This window comes from Lolium perenne, chromosome 2 (genome assembly GCF_019359855.2).
Source record: "Lolium perenne isolate Kyuss_39 chromosome 2, Kyuss_2.0, whole genome shotgun sequence".
In the NCBI taxonomy this organism is placed as follows: domain Eukaryota; kingdom Viridiplantae; phylum Streptophyta; class Magnoliopsida; order Poales; family Poaceae; genus Lolium; species Lolium perenne.
Genome location: NC_067245.2, coordinates 317,193,536 through 317,218,908, shown reverse-complemented (window position 1 = coordinate 317,218,908; position 25,373 = coordinate 317,193,536). Strand labels below are relative to the sequence as shown.

Below are 25,373 nucleotides of genomic sequence, written 5' to 3'. Positions count from 1 at the left end.
AGGAAAAGAACTAACAAAACTACAAGCTTGGAGATGCCCCGCACACCCCTCTTCTTTCAAGTAATTTCAGTTTTTAGTATTTGAAACTTATGTTCTAGTTTTATCGCCATGATCTTTTGCATATTTGAGGGAACCATACATTCATTTGTTTTTTTTCTTAGCATATGTCTCTGTTAGAATAGAGTTATGAAGTTTCTAGAGTTCCAAGAAGCCCGTTTTATATTATAAGGTTCATTGCACATTTGCGAAGTTGGAGATTCCTACGCACTGTTCACGAGAAATATTCTATGATTTTCTTGGTAACTCCGATTGAGCTAATGTTCCACATGAGTTATAGCTTTTCATCCTGTGCATGCACAAACTTTGGCTTGATTGTTTGACATTCCTAATTGTGTCAGTGTAAGCACGCAAAAAATAATATATTACCGGTGGCGTGCAGCCTTTATCAGTGGCAAATACATTTGGTATGCTAAATACATATAACTAAGTCTATTTTTGGCATGCCAGCCAGTAGAATATTCCCTAGGGCACATGGTATTCCGATTCATTGTCCACACTAAGAAAACACCTACGTACTACTTAAGGACTCAAGTTGTGGAGCTTGAAGGTTAAATCAGTTACTACCGTGAGTTGCCACAGTAGTCTCAGTATAGACGTGAAATTGATTTTTATTAAAAGAATAGTCCGCTTCAGTGCGCGTTAAACCTGAAATTTGAATAATGGTGGCCAATGGATACAAGCACACTGACCATCCAACAAATGACATCTAATTGCAGCGGTATGATCAATAGAGGCAAATTGGATCCCAGTATAAAACTAAAATCTTAAATATTATTACTTCCTCCGATTCATATTACTTGCCACTAGTATGGATCTACAAATATGCCTAGATACATCAATATTAGTGGCAACTAATATGGACAAAAGGGAGTACATAAAGGTAGAACTATGCTCTTTACATGCATTAAATGCGTTTATAAATTTCATGAAAAACGATACTTTGGCCAGAAAAAGACATTTTGTATTCTAAGAAAGTAATAGGTTTAGTAGCACTGAAATTTTTTATCTACGGTGGTAAACTTATTTTTTTTATCAATAAATTGTAGCTCATCTTACGTACTGGTAACCATGTCTGTCTTTTTTTCCGAGGAAATTGCACAAAACCACCACAACCGAGGCAAAGTTATCAAGAAAAAACCCACCAGAAAACATGTACTCCATCCGTTTAAAAATAGGTGTCTTAACTTTATCTAGATATGGATGTATCTCTAATAATCTGTATCTAGACAAAATGAGACACATATTTTTAGACGAAGGGAGTATTTTGGTGGGGTTTTTTATGACTTTGCCCCAATTATGGCGGTCTTTTGCAATTTACTCTTTAAAAAAAAGTGCTACTGAACCAAACATGAAACAAAATAGGTGTCTTCTCCGACGATGGTTGGAATAAATGAAACAAAACAAGAATCAATCAATCTTACCGTGTCAACCAAAACAAGATCAATTTATTTCTGTTATTGTGTATTTGTAGTAATTAACTTATACTGTATTATCTTTCGATAATATTGTCGTTTCCATCATGGCTCTCGTAATTTACATGCTTGTCTCGGATAGGTACGCAGATAGACATCACATCCAAGAAAAGTTTCATAATCTAGGCTGTCCATTCATTCCTTGTTGGGATATCAAACGACAAGCAACACAGAAGGATTCAACATATAGAATTAGAGATGTATATGAGCTAGAAAGTGAGGTGGAGACCATAAGGGCCAAGCTAGCAACCCCAGCAAGAAGAATGAGCTAATGGGCGAAAGCTCCAAAGTTGCCACTTGTCCCCTACTCCCTTGTCTGACATGCTTGATTAGGTGCAATTTATATACTCCCTCCAGTTCATATTAATTGACTCAAATATGGATGTATCTAGACATATTTTAGTTTTAGATACATCCATATTGAAGTCAATTAATATGAATCAGAGGGAGTATCTATCTTTTTGCATCTTTATATTCTTGTCAGTTGTTCCCATGAGGAACCCCTCCACTGAGAGAAGCTGATCATATTCCATTTGGGATGATCAGGAAGAGGACCCTCTGCACCCATTCTTCCTTCCCAATCCTCCTGCAGATTCCAATCCTCCCTCCAGATACAGTGTGAACTTGGACGCACATGTATATATAGAGACAGAGAGAAAGATATACTGTTGTGAACTTGAAGGAAGTTTCCATGGCCTGTGATGATGTGAATAATTATTTTTCCAATTGCAAGTAGCTGCTGCTGCTCTGACCATACGGGTAAGGAAACTATTCCCTTCTTCCAACTTGCATTGCCTTGAATCTGCTTGCTTGCTTCCTTTCTCCGGCTGCTGCTCGATCGTCCCCGGCGACGGCTGGTACGTGTTGGCGATTCCGGAGGTTTTGGGTGTGCCCATCGGCGAATTATTCCCATGGTGTTGCGTGCCACGCCTCTGGGAATCTAGGCCGGTGGTGCATCGATTCCGATCGAGCTTCGCACTTGCGGCGCGCTATTTAAGCGTCGCCGCCGTGCTAAACCTTCTCCCCTCCTCCAAATCTCGTCTTGAACTCGTTTTTGCAAAGAAATCTTACGGTTTTCAGGTCGATCTCGCGTAATGTTCGATATATGCCGTGCAATATTCTTGAGCTCTTAAGCTCCTTATGAAATTAATCGTTGAGTTAATGGTGATATTTCTGGTTCTTTGTTCAGTAAATTTACACTCGGAGAAGCAATATATAGATGAACACCAAGAAGATTAAGCTGCACGACCACCACTGCAGCGGGATGATGCCCCTGCGCGACCCCTCGCCGGCGCCGCAGCCTCTCGCGTCCTTCACCGGGCTCTCGTCGCCGTTCTACGAGGGGTTCGGGAGTTATGCGGCTCATCATCAGCACCAGCAGCAGGGAAGTGCCGGCTGGCCGCGGGAAGAGTACCCTGGGCCGGCGGCCGCAACGAGGCCGGCGTTCGCGCAGAGCTGCGTCGGCTCCAGCACGGCGGCTTTCTACGCCGCTGAGAACCTGCTCGGCATGGCGCAGTTCGACTGCGCTCCTGCCGGGATGTTCCCGCCGACGACGACGCCGTTCCGGTCGTCCGCGGACAGAGAGCTCTACCGGTCGCTTGACCCGCCGTTGATGCTCCGTGCGGCGGACCAGTCGTCCTCCGTGAGGACGTACTACGTCCGGCCGCAGCGGCGGGACGCCGCCGAGCTCCCATTGCCCGTGGCGCCGCCGCAGCACCAGCAAGAGCGAGCGCACAATCATCACGTGCCGTTCCCGGCGAGCGCGACCCGGGACCGGGAGGCGCCCAGCAGCAGCGTGCAGAGCCAGATGGATCACCAGCTGTCCGCCAGGAGCTTCAACGGCAGCGTGGCGCGGCCAGCCACGCCACCGCCGAGCAAGACGCGTATCCGGTGGACGCAGGACCTGCACGAGCGGTTCGTGGAGTGCGTGAACCAGCTCGGCGGCGCAGACAGTGAGTAGCGTTCTACTACTATAGCTTTGTTCCGAAACATTTCGTTCTTCAAGTCGCTATGCTCGAGATCTCACTGTACTTGCCATGGCGTCCGTGCAGAGGCGACGCCAAAGGGGATCCTGAAGCTGATGAACTCTGATGGCCTGACAATCTACCACATCAAGAGCCATCTTCAGGTGTGGACTGTACCTATGCCTACAGTTCCAGAACATTTCTTCTTGCTGTTACCATTAGCTCTTTACTCGACCAAAGTTAACTTAATCGTCTAACTCTTTGCCGACAGAAATATCGTACGGCCAAGTGCATGCCACCACCATCTTCATTGTCCGAAGGTACTACCGAACATCTACTGAATTACCCGCAAAAAAAAGAACATCTACTGAATTTTTTTTCATTTGGATACATGGAAACATCTAACTTTATGAAGGGTCTGTCTAAAAGTTTGTTAAGTACAACTTGCATCCTTTTTCTAGAAAGTTGTACAAGTTAAAATTCTGTTAGAAAGCCTTGGATAACTTAGGATTGTCATAACTTTTTTTTGGAGAGAGAAGGAATATCAAAACCAGATCGAGGCGTATCTAGTGGAGGTAACATGGGTGTAAAATAGTCTACACCAATTATATAATACACTAGGTATTTGCATAATTTATCTCTATTTGTTGAAGTTGTGATGGTAATTACACTACAATCTGTAATTTAATCTTTTGCAAAATTTGAGTCAATGTATTAAATTTGTGATGTTCATACAAATTGTGGCACCCCCAGTATTATCAACCTAGATCCGCCACTAATCAAAACTGTTTGTTGATTAACTGGTACTCGAAAAACTTAGGAGTAGCTATATATGCTTCAGCAATTAGCCTTGATTCGAATTCCTGAATTCCAATTTTGCCATTCTGTCCATGCATCCTACCGGGCAGCGACACATGTGCTCACCCGTGTTGTCGAATCGCAGGGAAACAGGACGAGAAGAGGGGCGACTCGATGCAGGATCCGGAACGGAATACGTACCTTTCTAATCACCTTTTTTTTTTTTGCTCCGTATGTCTTACACGGAACGCATAGCATGTGCTCGATCATGATGTGTCATGCATAACATAAACTGGAACGAGTACTAATTAGTGGCGATTTCCCTTTTAACTTTCAGTGCGATGCCCATCACGGAAGCACTCCGCGTCCAGCTCGACGTGCAGCGCCGGCTCCACGAGCAGCTCGAGGTACCATCTATGCCAAAATTGGACTCTGATACCCATACACGGCGATGCCGTTCTGGACTCGAGTGGTCGATCGATTGTGTAACATGCTTGTTCTCTGCAGATACAGCGGAAACTGCAGGTGAGGATCGAGGAGCAGGGGAAAAGGCTGCAGCAGATGTTCGAAGACCAGCTCAAGGCCAGCAGGAACGTGGCCAGCTGCTCGCCGTCGACAGACGGCCCCATCGGCGTCCTCCCCTTCCCGTCAGCGACCGTGGAGCAAGACGACCCCGTATTCGTCGACATCGTCATCGACGACGATGACGAGGACCAAGTGCAGCTGTTGTCCGTCGCTAAGGGCGGCAGCTACGACGACGAATTCTAGCCCAGTGAAGCCTCCTCTGCCACTACCATCCCTCTAGTCCAGCCTTCGTTTTTGACAAATGGTTTGCTACTTTGCGGTAGTTCACGATGTATGGCAATCGTTGCGTGCCATGAGAAAACTGGAGCCGTCCACGATTTCTTTGTCGAATCGGACGCTGCCTCGCATGACCCACACGTTCACGACCAATTCTCATTTGCTATTTCTCCATCAGAATTGTAAGAATTTCAGTTTGCCCAAAAAACAAAGCCGGATCTCACTTAAGTGTGAGGTCTAGATATCCAAGCAATGCAACATCGAATCTTCAAAACACAACATTTTTACGTATGAATGCAACATCATTTCCAAAAAAAATCTCTTGACCTGCTAAAGCAGCGTATAAATGCTGCAATATTTGGAAATTGGAACACACAACATGACCCATTGAACGCAACAAAATCGTTATCAGTGCAACATATACGACATGAACAAAAAAATGCAACAACACAATATGCAGCTAGCACAAAAACAATATCTCAGACAAATGTCCATAATCATTACAATATGACAAAGGTGTGTATACAGATCAAATGCCTTTGTTAGTACCCCATTGATCTTGTTCTTATGGATATGCCATGTGACTCTTTTTATCCCATTATTTTTGGAAGACCTTTCTTGAACATTTAAAGGGCGAATATTGATTGCAAGAAATAAACTATCTCTCGGTTTTGGGGAGAAAAATTATGCTCCACTTCTCCAAGTTCAAAGACCGGCCATTTCATAAGGAGCTTGATGAAAGAGATCCACATGCCTGAAGATTTTGGCTTGCCGGGATTTTGTATGGTAGCCTAAATGGACACATTGTGTTCTGGCCAATAATTTGGTATGCCTGAACAGATCTCACTAGCCATCTTCTAAGGCACAATCTCTTCGATCGTTGCCCCAAAAAATACCTATAGACGCTGACATCGCTGCTGGGCGTGCTTGGCGTCGTAAGCTAGGGTTTTGGTGGGCATGAGTGGCTCGTGGCGCCGGTGATCGTGTGGGCGGCGGAGAAGGTGCTGATCTAGCGATGAGCAATGGTGGAGGGGGCTTCAGTCCTGCTTGGGGAAACGTCCCTAGCAGGGGTCACGGTGACCGTGGTGGCCACAATGGCCCTGGCCGTGGCGCAGGGTTCAACGGCCCCGGCAATGGTTTCAATGGCCCGTCGGGGTTTAACTCTAGTCGAGGTGGAGGATTCAATTCTCGTCGTCAGGGGAACTTCGTGGTTGGGCAATCTAGCGGCACGACTGATGATCGGGACCATGGTCAGGGGTAGCACTTCACTGCGGATTTCGGGTCTGATTTTGGACAGTTCAATAGAGGTACGAATTTCAACAATTATGATCACAATGGAGGTAATCAGCAATACCGTCCTAGGAATTATGGGAACAACAATTTCAATGCCAATAATCGGTATGAGTACACTGGTGGTCAATCCAATTTTAATCAGTATCGAAACAGTGGAGGAGGAAACAATGATCCAGTGATTCAAAAGGGTGCAAGCTTGGCTGGAATAAACACTGATTTGCTTAAATAAGCTGTGCAGGGGGTGGTTGCGGCATTGGATGCAGCAACACATAGAGGAGGGGCTGAAGGGTTCCACCTTCGGCTTTGGGTGCTGCGGTATCGGCGGCAGCACAATCTGATGCTCCTGCGGTACATCAGTCTCAAACTTTGGTCACCGGTTCGCAGCAGACTCAACCCATGCAGTTGGACTCCGTGACGTTGCCAAAACCTGATGCTCGAAATCCTGCTAAGAAGGCTAAAAAGGCTGACAAGAATCCATGTTTTTGGTGCAAGCAACCAGGGCACCAAATTGATACATGCAGTATGTGACAATTTGAGTCACCTAATCATATTTCTAGTGCATGTCCTCTTCTTCAGGCTCATAAACCATCCGTCACCATGTATGGGTATGCGATCGAACAACTCATGTTCTTTGAGTTGCCCACATGGGGTACATACAAGCCAAAGGTTGACAATGTGAAGTTGGTGAAGGTGACTGTTGAAGGTGACCCTATGTCCATTCCAGAAATTGGGTTTGAGGAGAATTGTACCTGTGGAGAATTTTCAATTGGAGATTTATAACTTTTAAAATAATGTTTTTAGGGTCAAATTCCCTAATAAGTCTGAAGCTCATAGGATGACGACTTTCCGCACTTACCCACTTCTGGACAGAGCCTCTGATCTTATTTTTGAGGATTGGTCGGCCTTAGAGGATCCTTTGTATATGTTGCCTGAGGTTTGGCTGCGGGTGAGAGGGATACCAGCTGATGTGAGGACTGACTTCTTGTCTTTGCGGACGGTGGGCACTCTCTTTGGCAAGACAAAGGAAGTGTACATGGTACACACTAGGAAGAATAAGGAGTTGAGGTTACGGATTGGATGCTTAGATTATACTCTCATACCGGAGATAATGGATGTTTTTATCCAAATGGATTTCTTTAAACTTAGTTTTGAGGTGGAACCGGTTATAGAAACATAAATTATATAGGCTGAAAGGATCGTATGCCGCACCTAGAGGGGGGGGGGGGGTGAATAGGTGCTAACCAATTTTTAGTTCTTTTTCAATTTAGGCTTGACACAAAAGGTAAATTCTCTAGATATGCAACTAAGTGAATTTACCTATATGACAAGGCTAACAACTAAGCAAGATATATCTAAGCAAAATAGAGATAAAATAGGATAGAGGTAACCGAGAGTGGAGCACGCGATGAAACGGAGATGATTCCCGTAGTTCCCTTCCTTTGCAAGAAGGTACGTCTACGTTTGGAGGAGTGTGGTTGCTACGAAAGCCAAACCAACAGCCATGAAGGCTTCACTCAGATCTCCGGTGAGCAACGCCACGAAGGCCTAGCCCACTTCCACTAAGGGATTTCCTCGAGGCGGAAACCGGGCCTTTACAAGGTTCTTGGGGCACACATCCACAACCAAATTGGAGGCTCCCAAATCTGTTACAACACAACAATCAACAACAATACATCAACACAAATCAACTAGGGAACCAAAAATGAACACTAGCATGAGATCCCTCAAACAAGAGAGGGGGAAATGAAGAACGCTTCGGTGAGGATGTAGATCGGTGTCTTCTCCTTCGAATCTCCAAAGATCAAGAGCTTTGGTTGGGGGAGGAAGGAGATCTTGCAAATCTTGAGTTTCTTGAGGTGGCTCTAATGGAGGTGGCTTGGCAGATTTCTTGTGTAATAATTGAGCAAGCAACCAAGGTAGAAGAAGGGGGGTATTTATACCTCCCCTCAAAATTGAGCCGTTGCAGCTTCCGGGGGGGCGGATATTCCGGCCTAAGTAAGGGCCGGTTAATCCCCCCCCCCCCCCCCCGGATAATCCGGCCTTCGGGACAAAACCGTGACTTTATCCGGCCAAATGTCCGGCCCTATGGCAGACTTGCTTTTCTTCCAGTCCTTAGCCAAAATCGAGGGGGCCGGATATTTCCAAAATATCCGGCCCGGATATTCCGGCCCTGGTACAATACCGGGACAATATCCGGGCAAATGTCCGGCCCCTATACTGCGCTGCTTTTCCCTCGAAGACTTATCCAAAAAACAGGGGGCCGGATATTTCAACAATATCCGGCCCGGATTATCCGGCCTGGCCATCTTTTTGCTGTTAACTTTTGACAGACCGACCAAATCCAACACATATAAATATGAATCTATGTAATCCCTGTACCACTTAAACAAACATTAGTGTATCACATATATTGACATCAAACACACAAAACATAATGTGAGAGATGTTCTTTCAATCTCCCCTTTTTTGGTGTTTGATGACAATATAAGGATTTGCAAGAGAATCACTATAGAGACTAGTTGAATGTCCGTGCGTTGCTACGGTCTTTTTTTTGCGGGTACGGCCTCTCATATTAACATAATGCACATACATACGCATGTGTGTAAAAACTTAGTCACATCATATTTCCAAAATAATTAAGATTCAACTTCACTTGAAGTATGATTGGTAGAAGTTTTAATTAGTTGGTGTATGCATACGTCTTTGTAAAGCCACTGATTAATTCAAACTCTAGGAAGATATACACGCTTCTTTCAGTGATGTTGGTATTGATAGGTGGTTTTTAAGATGTTTGGCTAGATTGTGATGGTGCAACTTTAAACCGCTCAACCTTGTTTCTCAAGCATGCATAAATTTGGCATTACAATATAAAATTGACAAATTATACATGCCATAAACTGACGGTAGGTGCACATTTTGCGCATGACAAAATAATGAAAAAAATCATATGTTCACAATAAGCTATGTTTGGTTCTTGTCGATTTGCGGTCAGCAATCCACAAACTTAACATTACTGGCAACAATATAGCATCATCAAGAGATTTGTGGTCACATGCAAGTTTTTCTAAGAAGTAATCTAGTCCAACCATCAAGAGAACACTGCCAGCGTGATACTCCAATACCAGAACACTGCAAGTTTTTCAAACATGTAAACTGTCTACAAGACCAATCTGGAGAATGTACAAGAAGTTACTATAAGAGGTAAAGAAAATACTCATCTTGGCTTTGTGAAAGGGAAGGTAAACCGTAGACGTTTTGATTGTACAGAAAAACTTTGACAAATCCAAGATAAATCAAGAAGTGAAAGGGAAGGTAAACCGTAGACGTTTCAATCAGGTGCATACACGTATTTCTTCAAGCAATTCTCCTGTCGCCTTCAGTCGCCTTCCCAGCTCCCAGGTTACAAACAATTCCAAGGAAGTAAAAATATCAATGTCTTCACACCATATCCAGTGTCATGTGTCAATCTGCAATAAATAAGCTCAGGATCTATTTTTCCTTCGAAATTGAGATGGAGACTCATTTTTTAAACACATTATGTTTGGTGTCAAATAAACGTGACGAAAAGCACAATGGATGAGTTGGTGAATGTTACCGCGAATTACCTATGTCTCATGTTCCTATGTACCTTGTTAGGCGTGGTAAACCATGCTCCATTTGAACATGCCAACCAATATGAATATTTAGAGGTAATCCCAATTCGCATAGCTCCATCCGCCTCGAAGCCCATTCTCAAACACAGGTAATCCTTGCATGGTGACAATAGATGGCATGAAATTAAGAGCTAAAGTGAAGAAATGTGACAATTGTAATTTTCCACCCAATGTATTCGCCGATGGTAGTAATTTGTGGCTTCACATCATTGTACAATCGGCTCTCCTAAGACCCCCTAAATTTCCTTATAGATCAGTCAATCAGATTTCCCAGGGAGAGTGCCAAGAACACAAGAGGCGACCATACTGTAACCAAATTTGGTACACTAACATGGTACACGGAAGAATACTTTGTGGTGTTACCAGTCAGTACTTTAAAATGACATTACTGTAGGTTGTATTTCAGTTCTAGTGCCGCAGTTATGAAACTGTCGAAAGGATGTTTTGAACCCTTGTTCCATCAATCAAATATGTGGAAAAGTAAAAGTGACTGACCATTCGTAGATTAGTGAGTAAAATACTTAATATAAACATGGAAGTCCAAGCAAATGACATGTGCAAGGCTATCACATCCATCGCCATGCTACATTGTCACAAACACAGAGTCGGTTTAACATAAGAAAAAATCAGTACGAAACATCAGTTAATGATCCCTTAAATCAATTCATCGATCCACTCTGAACAGGACTGACTTCATCAGACATTACATGGACTCAATTAGTACAGTAAGGGTAAGAATTGAACTACACACTATTTGCAACATCACAACGTTGGTAGCTATTTTTTCTCTATAACTGAGAACTAAACTAAAAAATGGTCAAGGTTAGTTGGCTCACCTTAGGTGACTGGTACCACTTCTCCTTTGCACCAAGTATATAGAGGAATAACTCAATCACAAACACCACTGGAAAATGTCTTCCCGTGGAGCTCGACATCAAGGCTTCTGTAGAGCATTGCGGGAGCTTGCCAGCACAGAGGCCACCACCCGCGTCACCTCCAAAGGTTGTGGTCATCAACGCATGCACCGGCCTCTCCGTGCGGATAATTCACAATGGAGCTCTAACCTGCCATGCACAGGATGACAAAGCTCATCCACAGTGGGCAGCAAGTGTAGTCAGTATACATATGCACGCGATAACCAGACATCAATTTCTTACCTAAAATCACAAACAATAATTTTATATATGTGTGTGACTAACAGAGCAATTATATGCATATTACTGAACTTAGGATATAGTTAAGTTCTTACCCCTGATAGCATAAAATAGATCTGATTTCTTGGTGAATGAGTGATTTCCTTACATCTCTAAATAAATTGTACACCAAAGAAAATGGGATAGACCGAGCCATGCAAAATGGGGTGAACAGCGCATATTTCTTAAGTATAGAACTAAATATGCCACCATGCCAGAACAGATCACAACATCTTCAGTCCTCTTGCTACCTAATCAGCGGATTAATCTCTACCTCTTTAGTGTACCTATGAAAAACAAATGTATCGGAAAGTGAGCATGTGCAGAAAGCAAATCCAATGGAAAATGTTCCTCTGTTGTTTACTTCTGTCAGTTTTATGCAATCTTCCTCTAAACTAAGAATCCATTATGGTGATTGATGCAACACACTATAGCCACACGAGTGGAATACTTGCTCGCTGCATATATTCAGACATGTATACGTTGAGTGTCTTGAGGACATTTCAGTATGCGATGGTAGTAATGCTATGGTGGCAGATCCAACAATCTAATCACATAACCTTCAGAAAATAATTTGCCAAGATGTGAAGAGAAAACAGTTGTGCATAGGAAGTTAGCAGTCTGGTAGTGAGAAATCTGGAGGAGACACCGTCCAGCGCGCAGACAGGGGCAGGGACCGGACCCCGAGAAGCCGCCCTCCAAGATAACCTGACAAAAAAAGTTCAGAAGGCTAAAAGGAATCCTAATGAATCAAACTTGTTATTTCCAAAGAAAATCCTGGCTGACCAGATCCACCGGATTATTCCTGCTGCCTGCATCTGGTTTGATTGGATCATGTCCCGCACCAAGTTAATGGTGTGCACGACCAGACAAAGCCACAATGCCATGTCCAACCCACTGAGCCCCTTGCACCTCTGTACGTTAACAAGGACAATGTTGAAGGGGAGAACGATACTGACGAGAAAGCTGGATTCAGCAACGGCATGTAGATCCAAGAATTCGGACAATTACACATAGCCTGACCGGGCGTGCAGTTGTGGCCTGGAGAAGTGGAGATAAATGATTTCATAGCCGGCATTCATGCGAGCCTACAGGGAAGATCCCATCAGTGAGCACCTGCAGTTCTCAGGCGATTGGGCGAGAGCCTAATCCTGCATCGCGGAGGATGATGCCAGCAGGTGGAGGACGGATCTCCTGCGTGTTGAGGAGGAACATGCCATAGAGAATCTGTAAGATAACGTTGCATAGAAAACAAAAAATTTCCTACCGCGAACACGCAATCCAAGCCAAGATGCAATCTAGAAGACGGTAGCAACGAGGGGGTATCGAGTCTCACCCTTGAAGAGATTCCAAAGCCTACAAGAGGAGGCTCTTGTTGCTGCGGTAGACGTTCACTTGCCGCTTGCAAAAGCGCGTAGAAGATCTTGATCACGATCGGTTCCGGCGCCACGAACGGGCAGCACCTCCGTACTCGGTCACACGTTCGGTTGTTGATGAAGACGACGTCCACCTCCCCGTTCCAGCGGGCAGCGGAAGTAGTAGCTCCTCTTGAATCCGACAGCACGACGGCGTGGTGTCGGTGGTGGTGGAGAAATCCGGCGGAGCTTCGCTAAGCGTGCGGGAACTATAGAGGAGAGAGGGGGCGGCTAGGGTTTGGGAGGGGGGCGCCGGCCATCTAGTGGTGCGGCCACCTTGTGGTGCTTGGGGTGGCCGGCCCCCTCCCCTTGGCCCTCATTATATAGGTGGAACCCCAAGAGTTGGTCTCTAAGTCTTCGAATAAGACCCGAACCAAAAACCTTCCATATGGAGGGGAAACCTAGCCAAGCTAGGACTCCCACTAGAGGTGGGAGTTCTACCTCCCATATGGGGGGGTGGTCGGCCCCCTAAGGGGGAGTCCACTTGGGACTCCTCCCCCACTAGGGTTGGCCGGCCATGGAGGTGGAGTCCCATGTGGACTCCACCTTCCTTGGTGGTTTCTTCCGGACTTTTCTAGAACCTTCTAGAACCTTCCATAGAACCTTCCGCGTCAATTTAATTCACATAAAATGACATCCTATATATGAATCTTATTCTCCGGACCATTCCGGAACTCCTCGTGATGTCCGGGATCTCATCCGGGACTCCGAACAAATATTCGAACTCCATTCCATATTCAAGTACTACTATTTCAACATCCAACTTTAAGTGTGTCACCCTACGGTTCGTGAACTATGCGGACATGGTTGAGTACTCACTCCAACCAATAACCAATAGCGGGATCTGGAGATCCATAATGGCTCCCACATATTCAACGATGACTTTAGTGATCGAATGAACCATCCACATACAATACCAATTCCCTTTGTCACGCGATATTTTACTTGTCCGAGGTTTGATCTTCGGTATCACTCTATACCTTGTTCAACCTCGTCTCCTGACAAGTACTCTTTACTCGTACCGTGGTATGTGGTCTCTTATGAACTCATTCATATGCTTGCAAGACATTAGACGACATTCCACCGAGAGGGCCCAGAGTATATCTATCCGTCATCGGGATGGACAAATCCCACTATTGATCCATATGCCTCAACTCATACTTTCCGGATACTTAATCCCACCTTTATAACCACCTATTTACGCAGTGGCGTTTGGTGTAATCAAAGTACCTTTCCGGTATAAGTGATTTACATGATCTCGTGGTCATAAGGACTAGGTAACTATGTATCGAAAGCTTATAGCAAATAACTTAATGACGAGATCTTATGCTACGCTTAATTGGGTGTATCCATTACATCATTCATATAATGATATAACCTTGTTATTAATAACATCCAATGTTCATGATTATGAAACTAATCATCCATTAATCAACAAGCTAGTTTAAGAGGCATACTAGGGACTTCTTGTTGTCTACATATCACACATGTACTAATGTTTCGGTTAATACAATTATAGCATGATATATAAACATTTATCATAAACATAAAGATATAAATAATAACCACTTTATTATTTCCTCTAGGGCATATCTCCTTCAGTCTCCCACTTGCATTAGAGTCAATAATCTAGTTTACATTTGTAAAGATATAACACCTTGGCCTTATGGTGCTTTATCATGTATTGCTCACGGGAGAGGTTTTTAGTCAACGGATCTGACACGCTCAGAAACGTATGTATTTTGTAATTCATTTGCGTCTCAACGCATCACTCATTTCCAAATGAGTCGGCATTAAATATGTTTGGTCTTCTGGTGGAACCTTAATTCCGCGGTCTGAAATATGTTACTAATATTATCATACACAATATAGCTTCAAAGTTCTGACTCCGTCGGAACTACACCAAGTTCTCAAAGAACCTCTTGACTTAACATCCTTTGTCATTGTCAAAACAATGATATACTCTGCCTTCTTTCGTAGAATCCGTCACAATATTTAGAACTCTTCTAAATCTAGCATAGACAACTTCTAGCTCATTGTGCTACCTTTTAAACAATACTTAGTTTAATTTGAGATTGAAATTATATTTTATATGTGACAAAACCAATATCGGTGTAACACCTTACAGCGATTTGTTTGTCATTTCTTCATACAAATATATATATATATATATATCCTTAGTTCTTCTAAAGTACTCAAGGATATTCTTACTGTCGTCCCATGATCATCATATGAATGTGTTGTCGTCAGAAACCCACCGGCGGGCAGCGACGGGCAACACCGTAGAGCCGGGAACAACCTAGAGCTGCGGCTGGCTGAGGTCCCTCCGAGCGACGGCCCGCAAAGCGTTCTGGTCACACGTCCGATGCTGATGCAAGGGCGTGCCACCTGACCTATACCTGGTCAGGAAGGTGATGGAGATGCCTCGCTTAGTTTCCTGCATGGCATACACGTAAACATTAAATACGAGCCTCGATCGGCTCTCAGGTTATCCTGTGAATCGGCTCAGGGAGCCGATCCACCCATGATTCGTACGAGGAGCACGAATATATGGTGGTCCTGCTTGATCAAGATAAAGCTAATGAGATCTACGACGATTTAGGGTTTTCACCGCATAATCGGATCATCCTACTCACGGTTGGGCCTCGCGGCCACGCACGGTGATCGTAAGCCGATCCTAAACAAGGCCTAAAAACCAACACAAGGTTGATCCCCGGAACATCCTGTTTAGGGCCAGCGAACGACACCCTACGTGCCGCTGGATCCTCCACCCCTTTGTAAGGCCTAACTATTGCAGATATTAAACTAATCCTTGTAGAACAAGGAGCAATCGTAACGGATCAGATCTACTCAATAACGATCAGCGGTGCCGCCCCCACACCTGAGATAGGTGTGAGGGCGGCTAGACATGCAAGGGTTGCACTACGATAGCATGTTACGCGAAGAACTATGCTAACCCTAACACATCTATGATAACTACGCTGCTCGCCATCAACAAGGCTTCAGTACGAGCAACGCATGAACAACGTGGAGCTTGTGCTGCCTAGATCGCAAGATGCGATCTAGGCAGCATGTTGCTTACCGGTAGAAACCCTCGAGACGAAGGAGTTGGCGATGCGCCGAGATTGATTTGTTGGTTGAACGTTGGTTGTTTTTTATTCCATAAACCCTAGATACATATTTATAGTCCAGGGGACTTTCTAATTTAGGCGTGCACCTAACCGTGCACGGGTCAAACTCTATCTTCTAATCTAAGATGCGATCTACTATATTAAGATACACGGGCAATCTAGCCCAAACTCCTCGTGCAAGGCCGCTTCAGAGATCTTCTATGGGTATTCTTCCACGCCCATCTCCCTTACGGCCCATCTCCTGATTTGGCCAAAATCTGGTGATAACACATGCCCCCCTGGTTTTGGTAATGATAATTTCGAAACCACTCTGTCTTTCCTTCGAAGGGTCATGTCGTGGCAGCTCAGAACCGTCGCAGTATTCTTCATCATGATGACTTGCCTTCCCAACTTCTCTGCACGATTTGACAAATTTGGCCCCACCTCCTCGGAAACTGCTCGAGCAATAAATCTTTACTCTACCCCCTTTATTTGCAGCATCGAACAGTCCACCTCTTTATCCTCCAGTTCCAAACCAGCCGTCAGCCAAAAAACCCTCTCCCTCCATAGCCATGTCGTCCTCTTCCTCCTCTTCCATTTCTCTCCCACCCTCTTCCTCAAGCGAGTCGATCCCAGGGCACAACCAGATGGAAGCGTACAACAGGCGCGCTCCCAAGCATTGGGATGAGCAGGAGTGGGACTTCGATTTCGTGCCAGAGGGCCGGCCTGAGGACCTCGTCTGGTCAGATGGGGCCATGCCCCTAACTGACGGGGAGGATGACCTTCGGTTCCTGATTGACGGAGCACTGGAGGCGGAGAGCAACGACGACGACCCTCCATTCCGGGGCAAATTCACCTCTGTCACCAAAGAAGAAACAGAGGATGACGAAGACGAAGACATCTCCTCCGGCACAAAGAAGGAACAGGAGGACGACACCTCCTCCGACGAACCGCCGCCAAAGCGCATCCGTGGCTGGGCCTGGTCAGATGAGGACGATGATGATGACGAAGAAGAAGCCTCCGCTGAAGGTCACAGTAGCAGCACCGAGGGATTCGTCGACAGCAGCAATGAGGGCAGCTACCCCAGCGACGGTGAAGACGGCAACAACCCTTAGAATAGGGACCTACTAGTATAGGATTAGCAGCAGCAATCTGTCCCTTTTGCTGAACAATCGGCTTCTCTTTGTAAGAAATCTTATTATCAATGAAAAATTTCCTCTGATTTTGCCGATGTTCTTTATGCTGATTTAGCCAATTTTTCCTCATCTGACTTCGACGATTGTTAGCCTAACCAATGCTCAATGACCAGATGGGGCCACGCCTTGGTCTCTCATGATAATCTGCGAGACAGGCCAATTCAGTCATCCTTCCAAGTTAGCCAGCTCTGCCGATGACGATAGCACTGGGCGCAGCCGACTGCAGCAGACCGGCGATTTGATCTTGAGCGGGCGTTTTTAAGAGAGCCCCGGAACTGTTGCTGAATCAGCTTGGATGCTGAAACTGATAACTCTGTAACAAAAGCATCATTCTTCAGAACAGTTGCGACGTAGAGCCAGCTGATTCCAACAAAATCGGCTCCCAAAGCCAAGAACCTCTCGGGCGAGTTGCCCCCCGAGCCTCATCCAAAGCGAGCCAAATGCATCGCCATTGGTTTCCACGTTGTAATGCAGAAACAGCCGATTCCAACAAAATCGGCTCTCTAAAGATATTTTAGGGCGAGCTGCCCCCCGAGCCTTAATCAAGGCGAGAATACCGGCGAGGATGCACAGATCGTTGATCAGCTTTCTTCCACTGAACGTCGATGTCGATGTGAACTTTGAGCATATAGCCAGTAGGCCTCCATCACAGTAGGTCTTAATTCTAAAGTCGATGCCCTTGCATCGGCTGTAAAAATTTTTTTTTTTTTACTGGCCGATTTTCCCTAATCGGCCCTTAATGTTTATCTGCACATGTACATGTTCATCTGACTATATGCCCCCCGAGCCGAATCTTCCAGATGACTGCAGATATCGGCTTTTATGGTTAGCCAGGGCACTGCACTTGTACGTCGGCTTCGCGAGGATTCGTGCTGACTTTCATCCGCCGACGTGGCTGCTGCCCAATAGATTGATGTTAAACACAAGCAGCAATACGTGGTGAAGATAATTTTGGCCGATTGCTGGAATCGGCCTCCATATCCATTGAAGTGTTGACTGAAGGTTCTGTAATGCTCCTTCATAATTTTTGGGGCCGATCACAAGGATCAGCCTCGCCCCGTTTGCTCATCGGTTTAATCTTGCTACTCGGTCAGGCTGGTGGATAAAACCAGCCCAACCTCTGACTTGATGCGCCTGCTATCGTCCACCTTGAGTGCATCGTAGAATCGTGGAGCACTAAGCTCCGTCGGAAGGACGAGCACCATGTTTGTGCCAGCCGATGTTTCATCATCGGCTTTCCTTTGCTTGGGGCGCCACTCCATTTTCCGTGGACGACCCTCTTCGTCCAGGGTTCGCTGAACTTTCGCAGCCAGATCAGGTCGTGCCTTCCTTAACGTATGCAAGTATAACCTTTCGGCCTCCTCCAGGCCGCGCAATCGCTGAACCCTGCACTTTTGTGAACGGCTGAGTCCATCAGGGCACCATCTTGGACGGTGGTACCTGTCTTCTTCCTCTTCTTGTCCCTCGTCTTCTGAATCCTCGAGATCTGCCCAGCGAGGGGACTCAGCGCGTTTGCTTTGTGGCGGGAGAGGCCCTAGGCGCTTGAACACAGACACGTTGGCTGCCTCCTTCTTTTTCTGGTTGCATTCTGGGGAATTGCCGATTGTGGGCAATCGGCTCATTCCTGAATCCCAGCAGTGTCTGAAGAAGGGGCAGTCCCAGTGCCTGTCGTTGTCGTCTTGCTCCCTTGATTTTTCCGTGGCACGGCGCTCGTGCTCCTCCTCATCGCGATCGTGCCGACGATGTCTTCTGGCTTCTCTAGCCAGACGATCTCTCTCATCATCATCGCTGGATCGTCGGCGTTGGTCATACTGACTCACATACTTGTTGAGGAGGTGATCAGAGAGGGGTCTTTGATATCTCATGTTCTTCACTTCTCCCTCTGTGACGTAGCGCTTGCCATCATGACGGAGCCGATCGCGTGGAGCGGCCTCTTCTGTGTCCTTGCTATGAGAGCAGCTGCCCTCGTCTCCATCTTTGCCAGAGTGGTTCCCAGGTCCTACCATGTTGATGCTGAACGAGGATCCTGGCTGGCAACCTTCAGGGTAAGTGCACTCTACCATGTTAACGGCGGGGAAGGGCTGGGTGTCGACCTTCATGGCGTATTGGTTGAAAATTAGACGCCCTTTTTCTATCGCCGCTTGGATGTGCTGACGCCATACCCTGCAGTCGTTGGTGGCATGGGAGAGCGAGTTGTGCCATTTGCAGTATGGCTTTCCGTTCAGCTCTTGCACCGTGGGGAATTTGAGACCTTCAGGAATCGTCAACTGTTTCTCCTTGAGCAGGAGGTCGAAGATTTGCTCAGTCTTGGTCACGTCAAAATCAAATCCCCTGGGCGGGCCTGGTGGCTTTACCCATTTGCAGGATACGGGGGTTCCTCCCCGAGTCCATTCAGCCACTGCTACCTCTTGGTCTCCCGCAGGAACTTCGTCTTCCTCTGCATCGACCAGGACTACTGCACGCTTGAACTTGTCTTGGTACAGGTCCGGGTGGCGCTGTTCATATGCCGATAGTTTCTGAACCATGTGCGCCAGTGAGGGATAATCTGCTTGGGAGGCCATGTCCTTGAGCTGTGTTGCAAGGCCTGCTACTGCCAACTCGACTGCTTCTTTTTCAGTTATACGAACCGAATAACATCGGTTCCTAAGATTCCTGAAGCGCTGGATGTATTCTGTCACAGTTTCTCCGCGCTTCTGACGTAGTTGTGCTAGATCGGCAATGCCAGACTCGGAAGCCTCTGAATGGTACTGCATATGGAACTGCTCTTCCAACTGCTTCCAAGTCCGGATGGAGTCTGGTGGCAAAGAGGTGTACCATCCGAAAGCCGATCCCGTGAGGGACTGTGAGAAGAGCCTCACGCGTAGTTGATCCGACACTGAAGCCGGCCCTAGTTGCGCCAAATATCGGCCCACGTGCTCGATGGAGCTGGAACCATCTGATCCACTGAATTTGGAGAAGTCAGGGAGCCGATATTTAGGTGGTAGCGGGATCATCTCGTAGTCGTCGGGGTACGGCTTGGAATAGCCGATGGCCCTTCTTTTCGGCACCATGCCGAACTGGTCTCTCAGTATGGTACTGATCTGATCCGCTGTGCTGGCTGCAGGAGTTGAATTCTGAAGATTCGCCGGGGTGGCGTACTTAGCCAGCCATGTTTTCTTTTCCAGCTCTGAGCCAACTGCAGGAGCTGAGCTCTGGAGGTTCGTCGGGTGGCGTACTTAGTTAGCCACGTTTGCTTCTCAAGCTCTGTCGCTGACGTCCCTCCTGTTTTCCCAGAAGTCCCTGATGTTGTGGCCTGGTTTGTGAGTGCCCAGTTGCCACAGTCTGGCACATACGTGCACGTGTACCCGTGAGGGACCTCCTTAGGCGCCTCGGGCAAGAACTGGTAGTCACTAGGGTCACCACCGATCTTGTAGACGACGAATGTCGGTGTAGCCGGCACTTCTGGTGCTGCCAACGCATATGGCAGCGGTGGACGGGACTGGAGTGGCAACTCTCCTTGATGCGTCCCGAGAGCTGGTCCTGACGGCGAGTACTGGTGCCTCATGATCTCCTGGATCACGCGAAGAGCGACACGCTCCAACGTGTTGACCAGGTTCTCAGAGTGGCGGTGTAGCGAGTGGGCCACCAAGTAGTTGATCTCCTGCCGCAGGGACCTGGTGCGTTCTTCCGACGGGGCAGAGAGGTCTATCCCATCTAGTGCACCATTAGGGGAGTTCCCCTTCCACCTGATGCCATGTGAACGGGTTACGTGGAAAGAGCCGATGAGGTCGGCTTCGAGGATGACTTTGATCTCGTCATACTTCTTCTTGAGCTCGTCCGTCGGATCCTCGTACGTGATCAAGGCGTGCCGTCCGCCATCTCTGATGTAGATGGCGATGTGGTTGATGTAGAAGCTGGTCCCACCGGGCGTGCCAGAATGTGTTGTCGTCAGAAACCCACCGGCGGGCAGCGACGGGCAACACCGTAGAGCCGGGAACAACCTAGAGCTGCGGCTGGCTGAGGTCCCTCCGAGCGACGGCCCGCAAAGCGTTCTGGTCACACGTCCGATGCTGATGCAAGGGCGTGCCACCTGACCTATACCTGGTCAGGAAGGTGATGGAGATGCCTCGCTTAGTTTCCTGCATGGCATACACGTAAACATTAAATACGAGCCTCGATCGGCTCTCAGGTTATCCTGTGAATCGGCTCAGGGAGCCGATCCACCCATGATTCGTACGAGGTGCACGAATATATGGTGGTCCTGCTTGATCAAGATAAAGCTAATGAGATCTACGACGATTTAGGGTTTTCACCGCATAATCGGATCATCCTACTCACGGTTGGGCCTCGCGGCCACGCACGGTGATCGTAAGCCGATCCTAAACAAGGCCTAAAAACCAACACAAGGTTGATCCCCGGAACATCCTGTTTAGGGCCAGCGAACGACACCCTACGTGCCGCTGGATCCTCCACCCCTTTGTAAGGCCTAACTATTGCAGATATTAAACTAATCCTTGTAGAACAAGGAGCAATCGTAACGGATCAGATCTACTCAATAACGATCAAGCGGGGTGCCGCCCCCACACCTGAGATAGGTGTGAGGGCGGCTAGACATGCAAGGGTTGCACTACGATAGCATGTTACGCGAAGAACTATGCTAACCCTAACACATCTATGATAACTACGCTGCTCGCCATCAACAAGGCTTCAGTACGAGCAACGCATGAACAACGTGGAGCTTGTGCTGCCTAGATCGCAAGATGCGATCTAGGCAGCATGTTGCTTACCGGTAGAAACCCTCGAGACAAAGGAGTTGGCGATGCGCCGAGATTGATTTGTTGGTTGAACGTTGGTTGTTTTTTATTCCATAAACCCTAGATACATATTTATAGTCCAGGGGACTTTCTAATTTAGGCGTGCACCTAACCGTGCACGGGTCAAACTCTATCTTCTAATCTAACATGCGATCTACTATATTAAGATACACGGGCAATCTAGCCCAAACTCCTCGTGCAAGGCCGCTTCAGAGATCTTCTACGGGTAATCTTCCACGCCCATCTCCCTTACGGCCCATCTCCTGATTTGGCCAAAATCTGGTGATAACAGAATCATTCTGGTATATGCTCATAACACTTTATGATATCTGATTGTGTACATATTATTCGTGATTTATAATCACTCATGTGTTTTTTTTTACTCATTGAGTGTTAGATACACTCAAGTCTTGTTAAAACTTCACATGATAAGAACATCTTCTTAATATTTCTATATTGAACTATTTCAATATCCATTCTATGTACTTTGACTTAAACTTATTTTGTGTTTCAATCTATCTTCATAGATCTTGACACTAAATTTGTTTCAGTCCATATCTTTTCATTGTAGTTAATTTCTCAATGAAACCTTTTTAATCAAGTATATAATTACATCATTTATAACAAACTATATGTCACATACATAAAGTATTATAAATATGTCTTAGCGCTCCCACTTAATTTCTTGCAAATGCAAGCCTCTTCATCGTCTCTGATGAAATCAAAAACTCTTTGACTATTTCATCTGGTGAAGATTCTAACTCCGCGATACTTACTTCATCCAATTGAAGTTTGTATACCTATCTAGTATTCCACAGACCAGCAAAACTCTTGGTTGTATCTAGTATACACCTTTAATACACACTTCTGTTAAGTAGTGTATTTTGCCATCCTACTAGCATATCTCATAAAAGAAATATGTAGTGATTACTAGAATAATCCATATAGACTATAAGCATTGCTACGGAAGATCTAATCTTATCGTAGTCAACTCTTTGAACTTTGTCGTAAACAACTTTTCGACAAGTCGAGCTTCTTCAAGGATATTTCATTCAAGTCTATAGATCCATTTACTTTCAAAAAGTATTCATCTATTATGGATCTTATGGCGCATGGCCATTTTAACGGAGTCAGGGCCCATCATAACTTCTTTGTTTGTAGTTGGTTTATCATTGTTTAAAATCAATCCTTTGTCCACAAATCATTTATTTGATCACAAAGTAAACCATATCTACAAGGTTCAATATGTACTTCGATCTCCATGGCTAAAAACACTTTGTAGTCATGGGAGCCATGATCGTCGCGGTCGCTTCCGGAACCAATTTCCGATGCTGCGCTACTCTGATCATTATGCTCAGGTTCATAAACCTTATCAAGTTCTATTGTCCTCCCACTCAAAATACTTCGCTAGAAACAATTTCTTGGAAATAAGAAACATTGACAAACACTTTTGTCTTTGTCTCGTGGAAAGAATTCCCAATTAAATCTCTGGGATAACCAACAAAGACATTCATCCGATTTTGGTTGTAAATTCTTAGACCAAAATTTAAAGAAAGGACTATTAGGGTTTATACCCATGCCATAACTCTTATGGTGTCATTTCAACGGATCATGATGATGCTCTATTCAGTGTAAAAGCGGTAGTCACTAAAACATAATCCACAAAAATATAATGGCATCAATATTTTATCTCATCATTGATCCAACAAAGTTTGGATATATCTCTTGGATACTTCATCATCACTATGATACTCCAAGAAACGTAAGTTGTAGAACAATTTCATAACTCTCTTAGATGTTCGCTAAAACTCGTAATTCAAATATTTTCACCATGATCCAATCATAGATATTTGACTTTTCTATTACGATGATTTCTACTTCATGCTGAAATTTATTTGAATCCATTCAAATGTTTCAAACTTCTTCCTTATTGAATATATCCACATATATATACTCAATTCATTGTTGAAAGTTTTCATGAAGTAGAAGAATCTCCCGCACACAACTATGCCCAGTGAACCACATACATCATCATGTATTTTTCCACTAAGTTAGTTGCCCGTTCAACTCTTGGCCTATGAACGGTATTTTAGTCATTCTCTTTAGAAAAGATTTGCAAGCGCCAAACGATTCAAAAATCAAATGACTCCAAAAATCCATTTACATGGAGTTCCTTCATGCGTTCCTTTCTAACATGACCTAAATAGTGGTTCCACAAATAAGTGGAATTCAAATCATTTGCCTTATGGCTTTTTAGCGTCAGTGTTATGTATGTGTGTTTCACCATTAAGATTTATAATAACTTATCCATCATACATGGAGTAATGTCATAATTTGAACAACTCATTGTTTTCATTTGACCAGAGCAAAATAACAATTATTAAGTTCTTTATTATAAATTCTAAGGGCTAGATAGAATGCTAACGACGAACATAATAACACTTTATTTTGTTCCAGACGTGCATTCTTATCATATTCCTTGTCAGTCACTTAGGCCATTGTATTCTTGTATTGCGTTGTTTTGTATGACACTTCATACCAACCAATATAGTACTAATACCCAAGAATTTCATAGTGTGACTTTAACTAGGAATACAACCATAACATGTATATCATTTATATACACCTGAGCTAGACTTTCTAGTCTTTTCTTTCTTTTTGCCAAAATATCTTTTGCAGTTTCTCTTTTAGCTTTCCTCATTATTCAGAAAAAACACTTCAACACCAATAACCTTGAGGTTCTTACTTTGAAGTTGATCATCATATGACAAGTGTTTCAGATTTCATTATTAGTAACTTTGTAATATGATGAACAATTTCACTCATAATTTTATCCATTGTATCATGATGACTTTCTGAGACCATGTCTGTACATGCTAGGCTCGTAAAGTTTTAACCTTGGTATTCGCATGTGCAAATCTGGCTTGCACCCGTTGTATGCACACGTAAAATCTATCACACCCGATCATCACGTGATGCTTCGAAACGACGAGTCTTAGCAACGGTGCATACTAAGGATGATAACTTCATGGATATGCGAATATTATTAGTGCCCCAAAAGTTGGAGGATTGTGACGCCTGGCGTCTTCAACCTTCATACATTCCCATAAAACTTATGAGTTTATGTAGTCTCACCAAATTTATATTCTATCATCTTGCAATAAGGTCTTAGATATCACATATATCTCATACCTTGATTATTTCTGAAAACTAAATTTTCAGCTCCTTACTTTTCAAACAGATTTGAACTTCAAGTTTCACGGAGACAAGATAACTTTAGGTACTAATTGAAACCATAGCTTATTGAATCAACAATATGAGGTTTACTAAAAGTTTGCAATAGGACTTAATCAATTCTTGATTCTTTAACAATACGGTACCAATCCGTAAAGTTTCTTATCAGATTTTAACAGTATTTCTATCTCAATTACAAGACTAACGCATGGTAGAAAATGGATGCCAACACTACAAAATTAATTCAAAATACTACTCAGACTATGTTTATGATAATTAGTTCATGTTTTAATCTAATTACTAATGAACTCCCACTTAATACAACATCCCTCATAGTTGTTAAGTGGTACACGATCCAAATCCACTACACCAAAACCGATCATCACGTGAG

General features: G+C 44.9%; 1 protein-coding gene and 1 long non-coding RNA gene across 3 annotated transcripts; one reads left to right on the top strand and one right to left on the bottom strand.

Moving 5' to 3' along the window:
* Positions 1 to 1,983: 1,983 nt before the first annotated feature.
* LOC127336726 (myb family transcription factor RLI1-like) lies at positions 1,984 to 5,314 on the top strand. Of its 2 annotated transcripts, none has more exons than XM_051363564.2 (7): positions 1,984 to 2,291; positions 2,722 to 3,484; positions 3,584 to 3,660; positions 3,768 to 3,816; positions 4,440 to 4,491; positions 4,632 to 4,701; positions 4,802 to 5,313. In XM_051363564.2, the coding sequence occupies exons 2-7, from the start codon at positions 2,752 to 2,754 to the stop codon at positions 5,060 to 5,062; spliced, it is 1,242 nt and encodes a 413-aa protein (XP_051219524.1). In that variant the 5' UTR covers positions 1,984 to 2,291; positions 2,722 to 2,751; the 3' UTR covers positions 5,063 to 5,313. The 2 variants fall into 2 exon arrangements, with proteins under 2 accessions (XP_051219524.1, XP_051219525.1); XM_051363565.2 differs by lacking the exon at positions 1,984 to 2,291 and adding an exon at positions 2,321 to 2,612 and having other exon boundaries at positions 4,802 to 5,314.
* A 4,113-nt stretch (positions 5,315 to 9,427) lies between these two features.
* Positions 9,428 to 12,435, bottom strand: LOC127330761 (uncharacterized). The gene is made up of 3 exons (XR_007869420.2): positions 10,878 to 12,435; positions 9,994 to 10,136; positions 9,428 to 9,855 (listed from the first exon to the last, which is right to left on the bottom strand). It is a non-coding gene; the product is annotated as an uncharacterized lncRNA (long non-coding RNA).
* Positions 12,436 to 25,373: the final 12,938 nt, after the last annotated feature.

What these genes read in the sequence shown, in the direction of transcription:
- LOC127336726 (XM_051363565.2), top strand. Translation starts at nt 2,752, where the DNA reads ATGAACACCAAGAAGATTAAGCTGCACGACCACCACTGCAGCGGGATG. An exon ending in ACATCAAGAGCCATCTTCAG is followed by an intron (nt 3,661 to 3,767) that starts GTGTGGACTGTA and finishes CTTTGCCGACAG; the next exon opens with AAATATCGTACGGCCAAGTG. An exon ending in GGCTCCACGAGCAGCTCGAG is followed by an intron (nt 4,702 to 4,801) that starts GTACCATCTATG and finishes TGTTCTCTGCAG; the next exon opens with ATACAGCGGAAACTGCAGGT.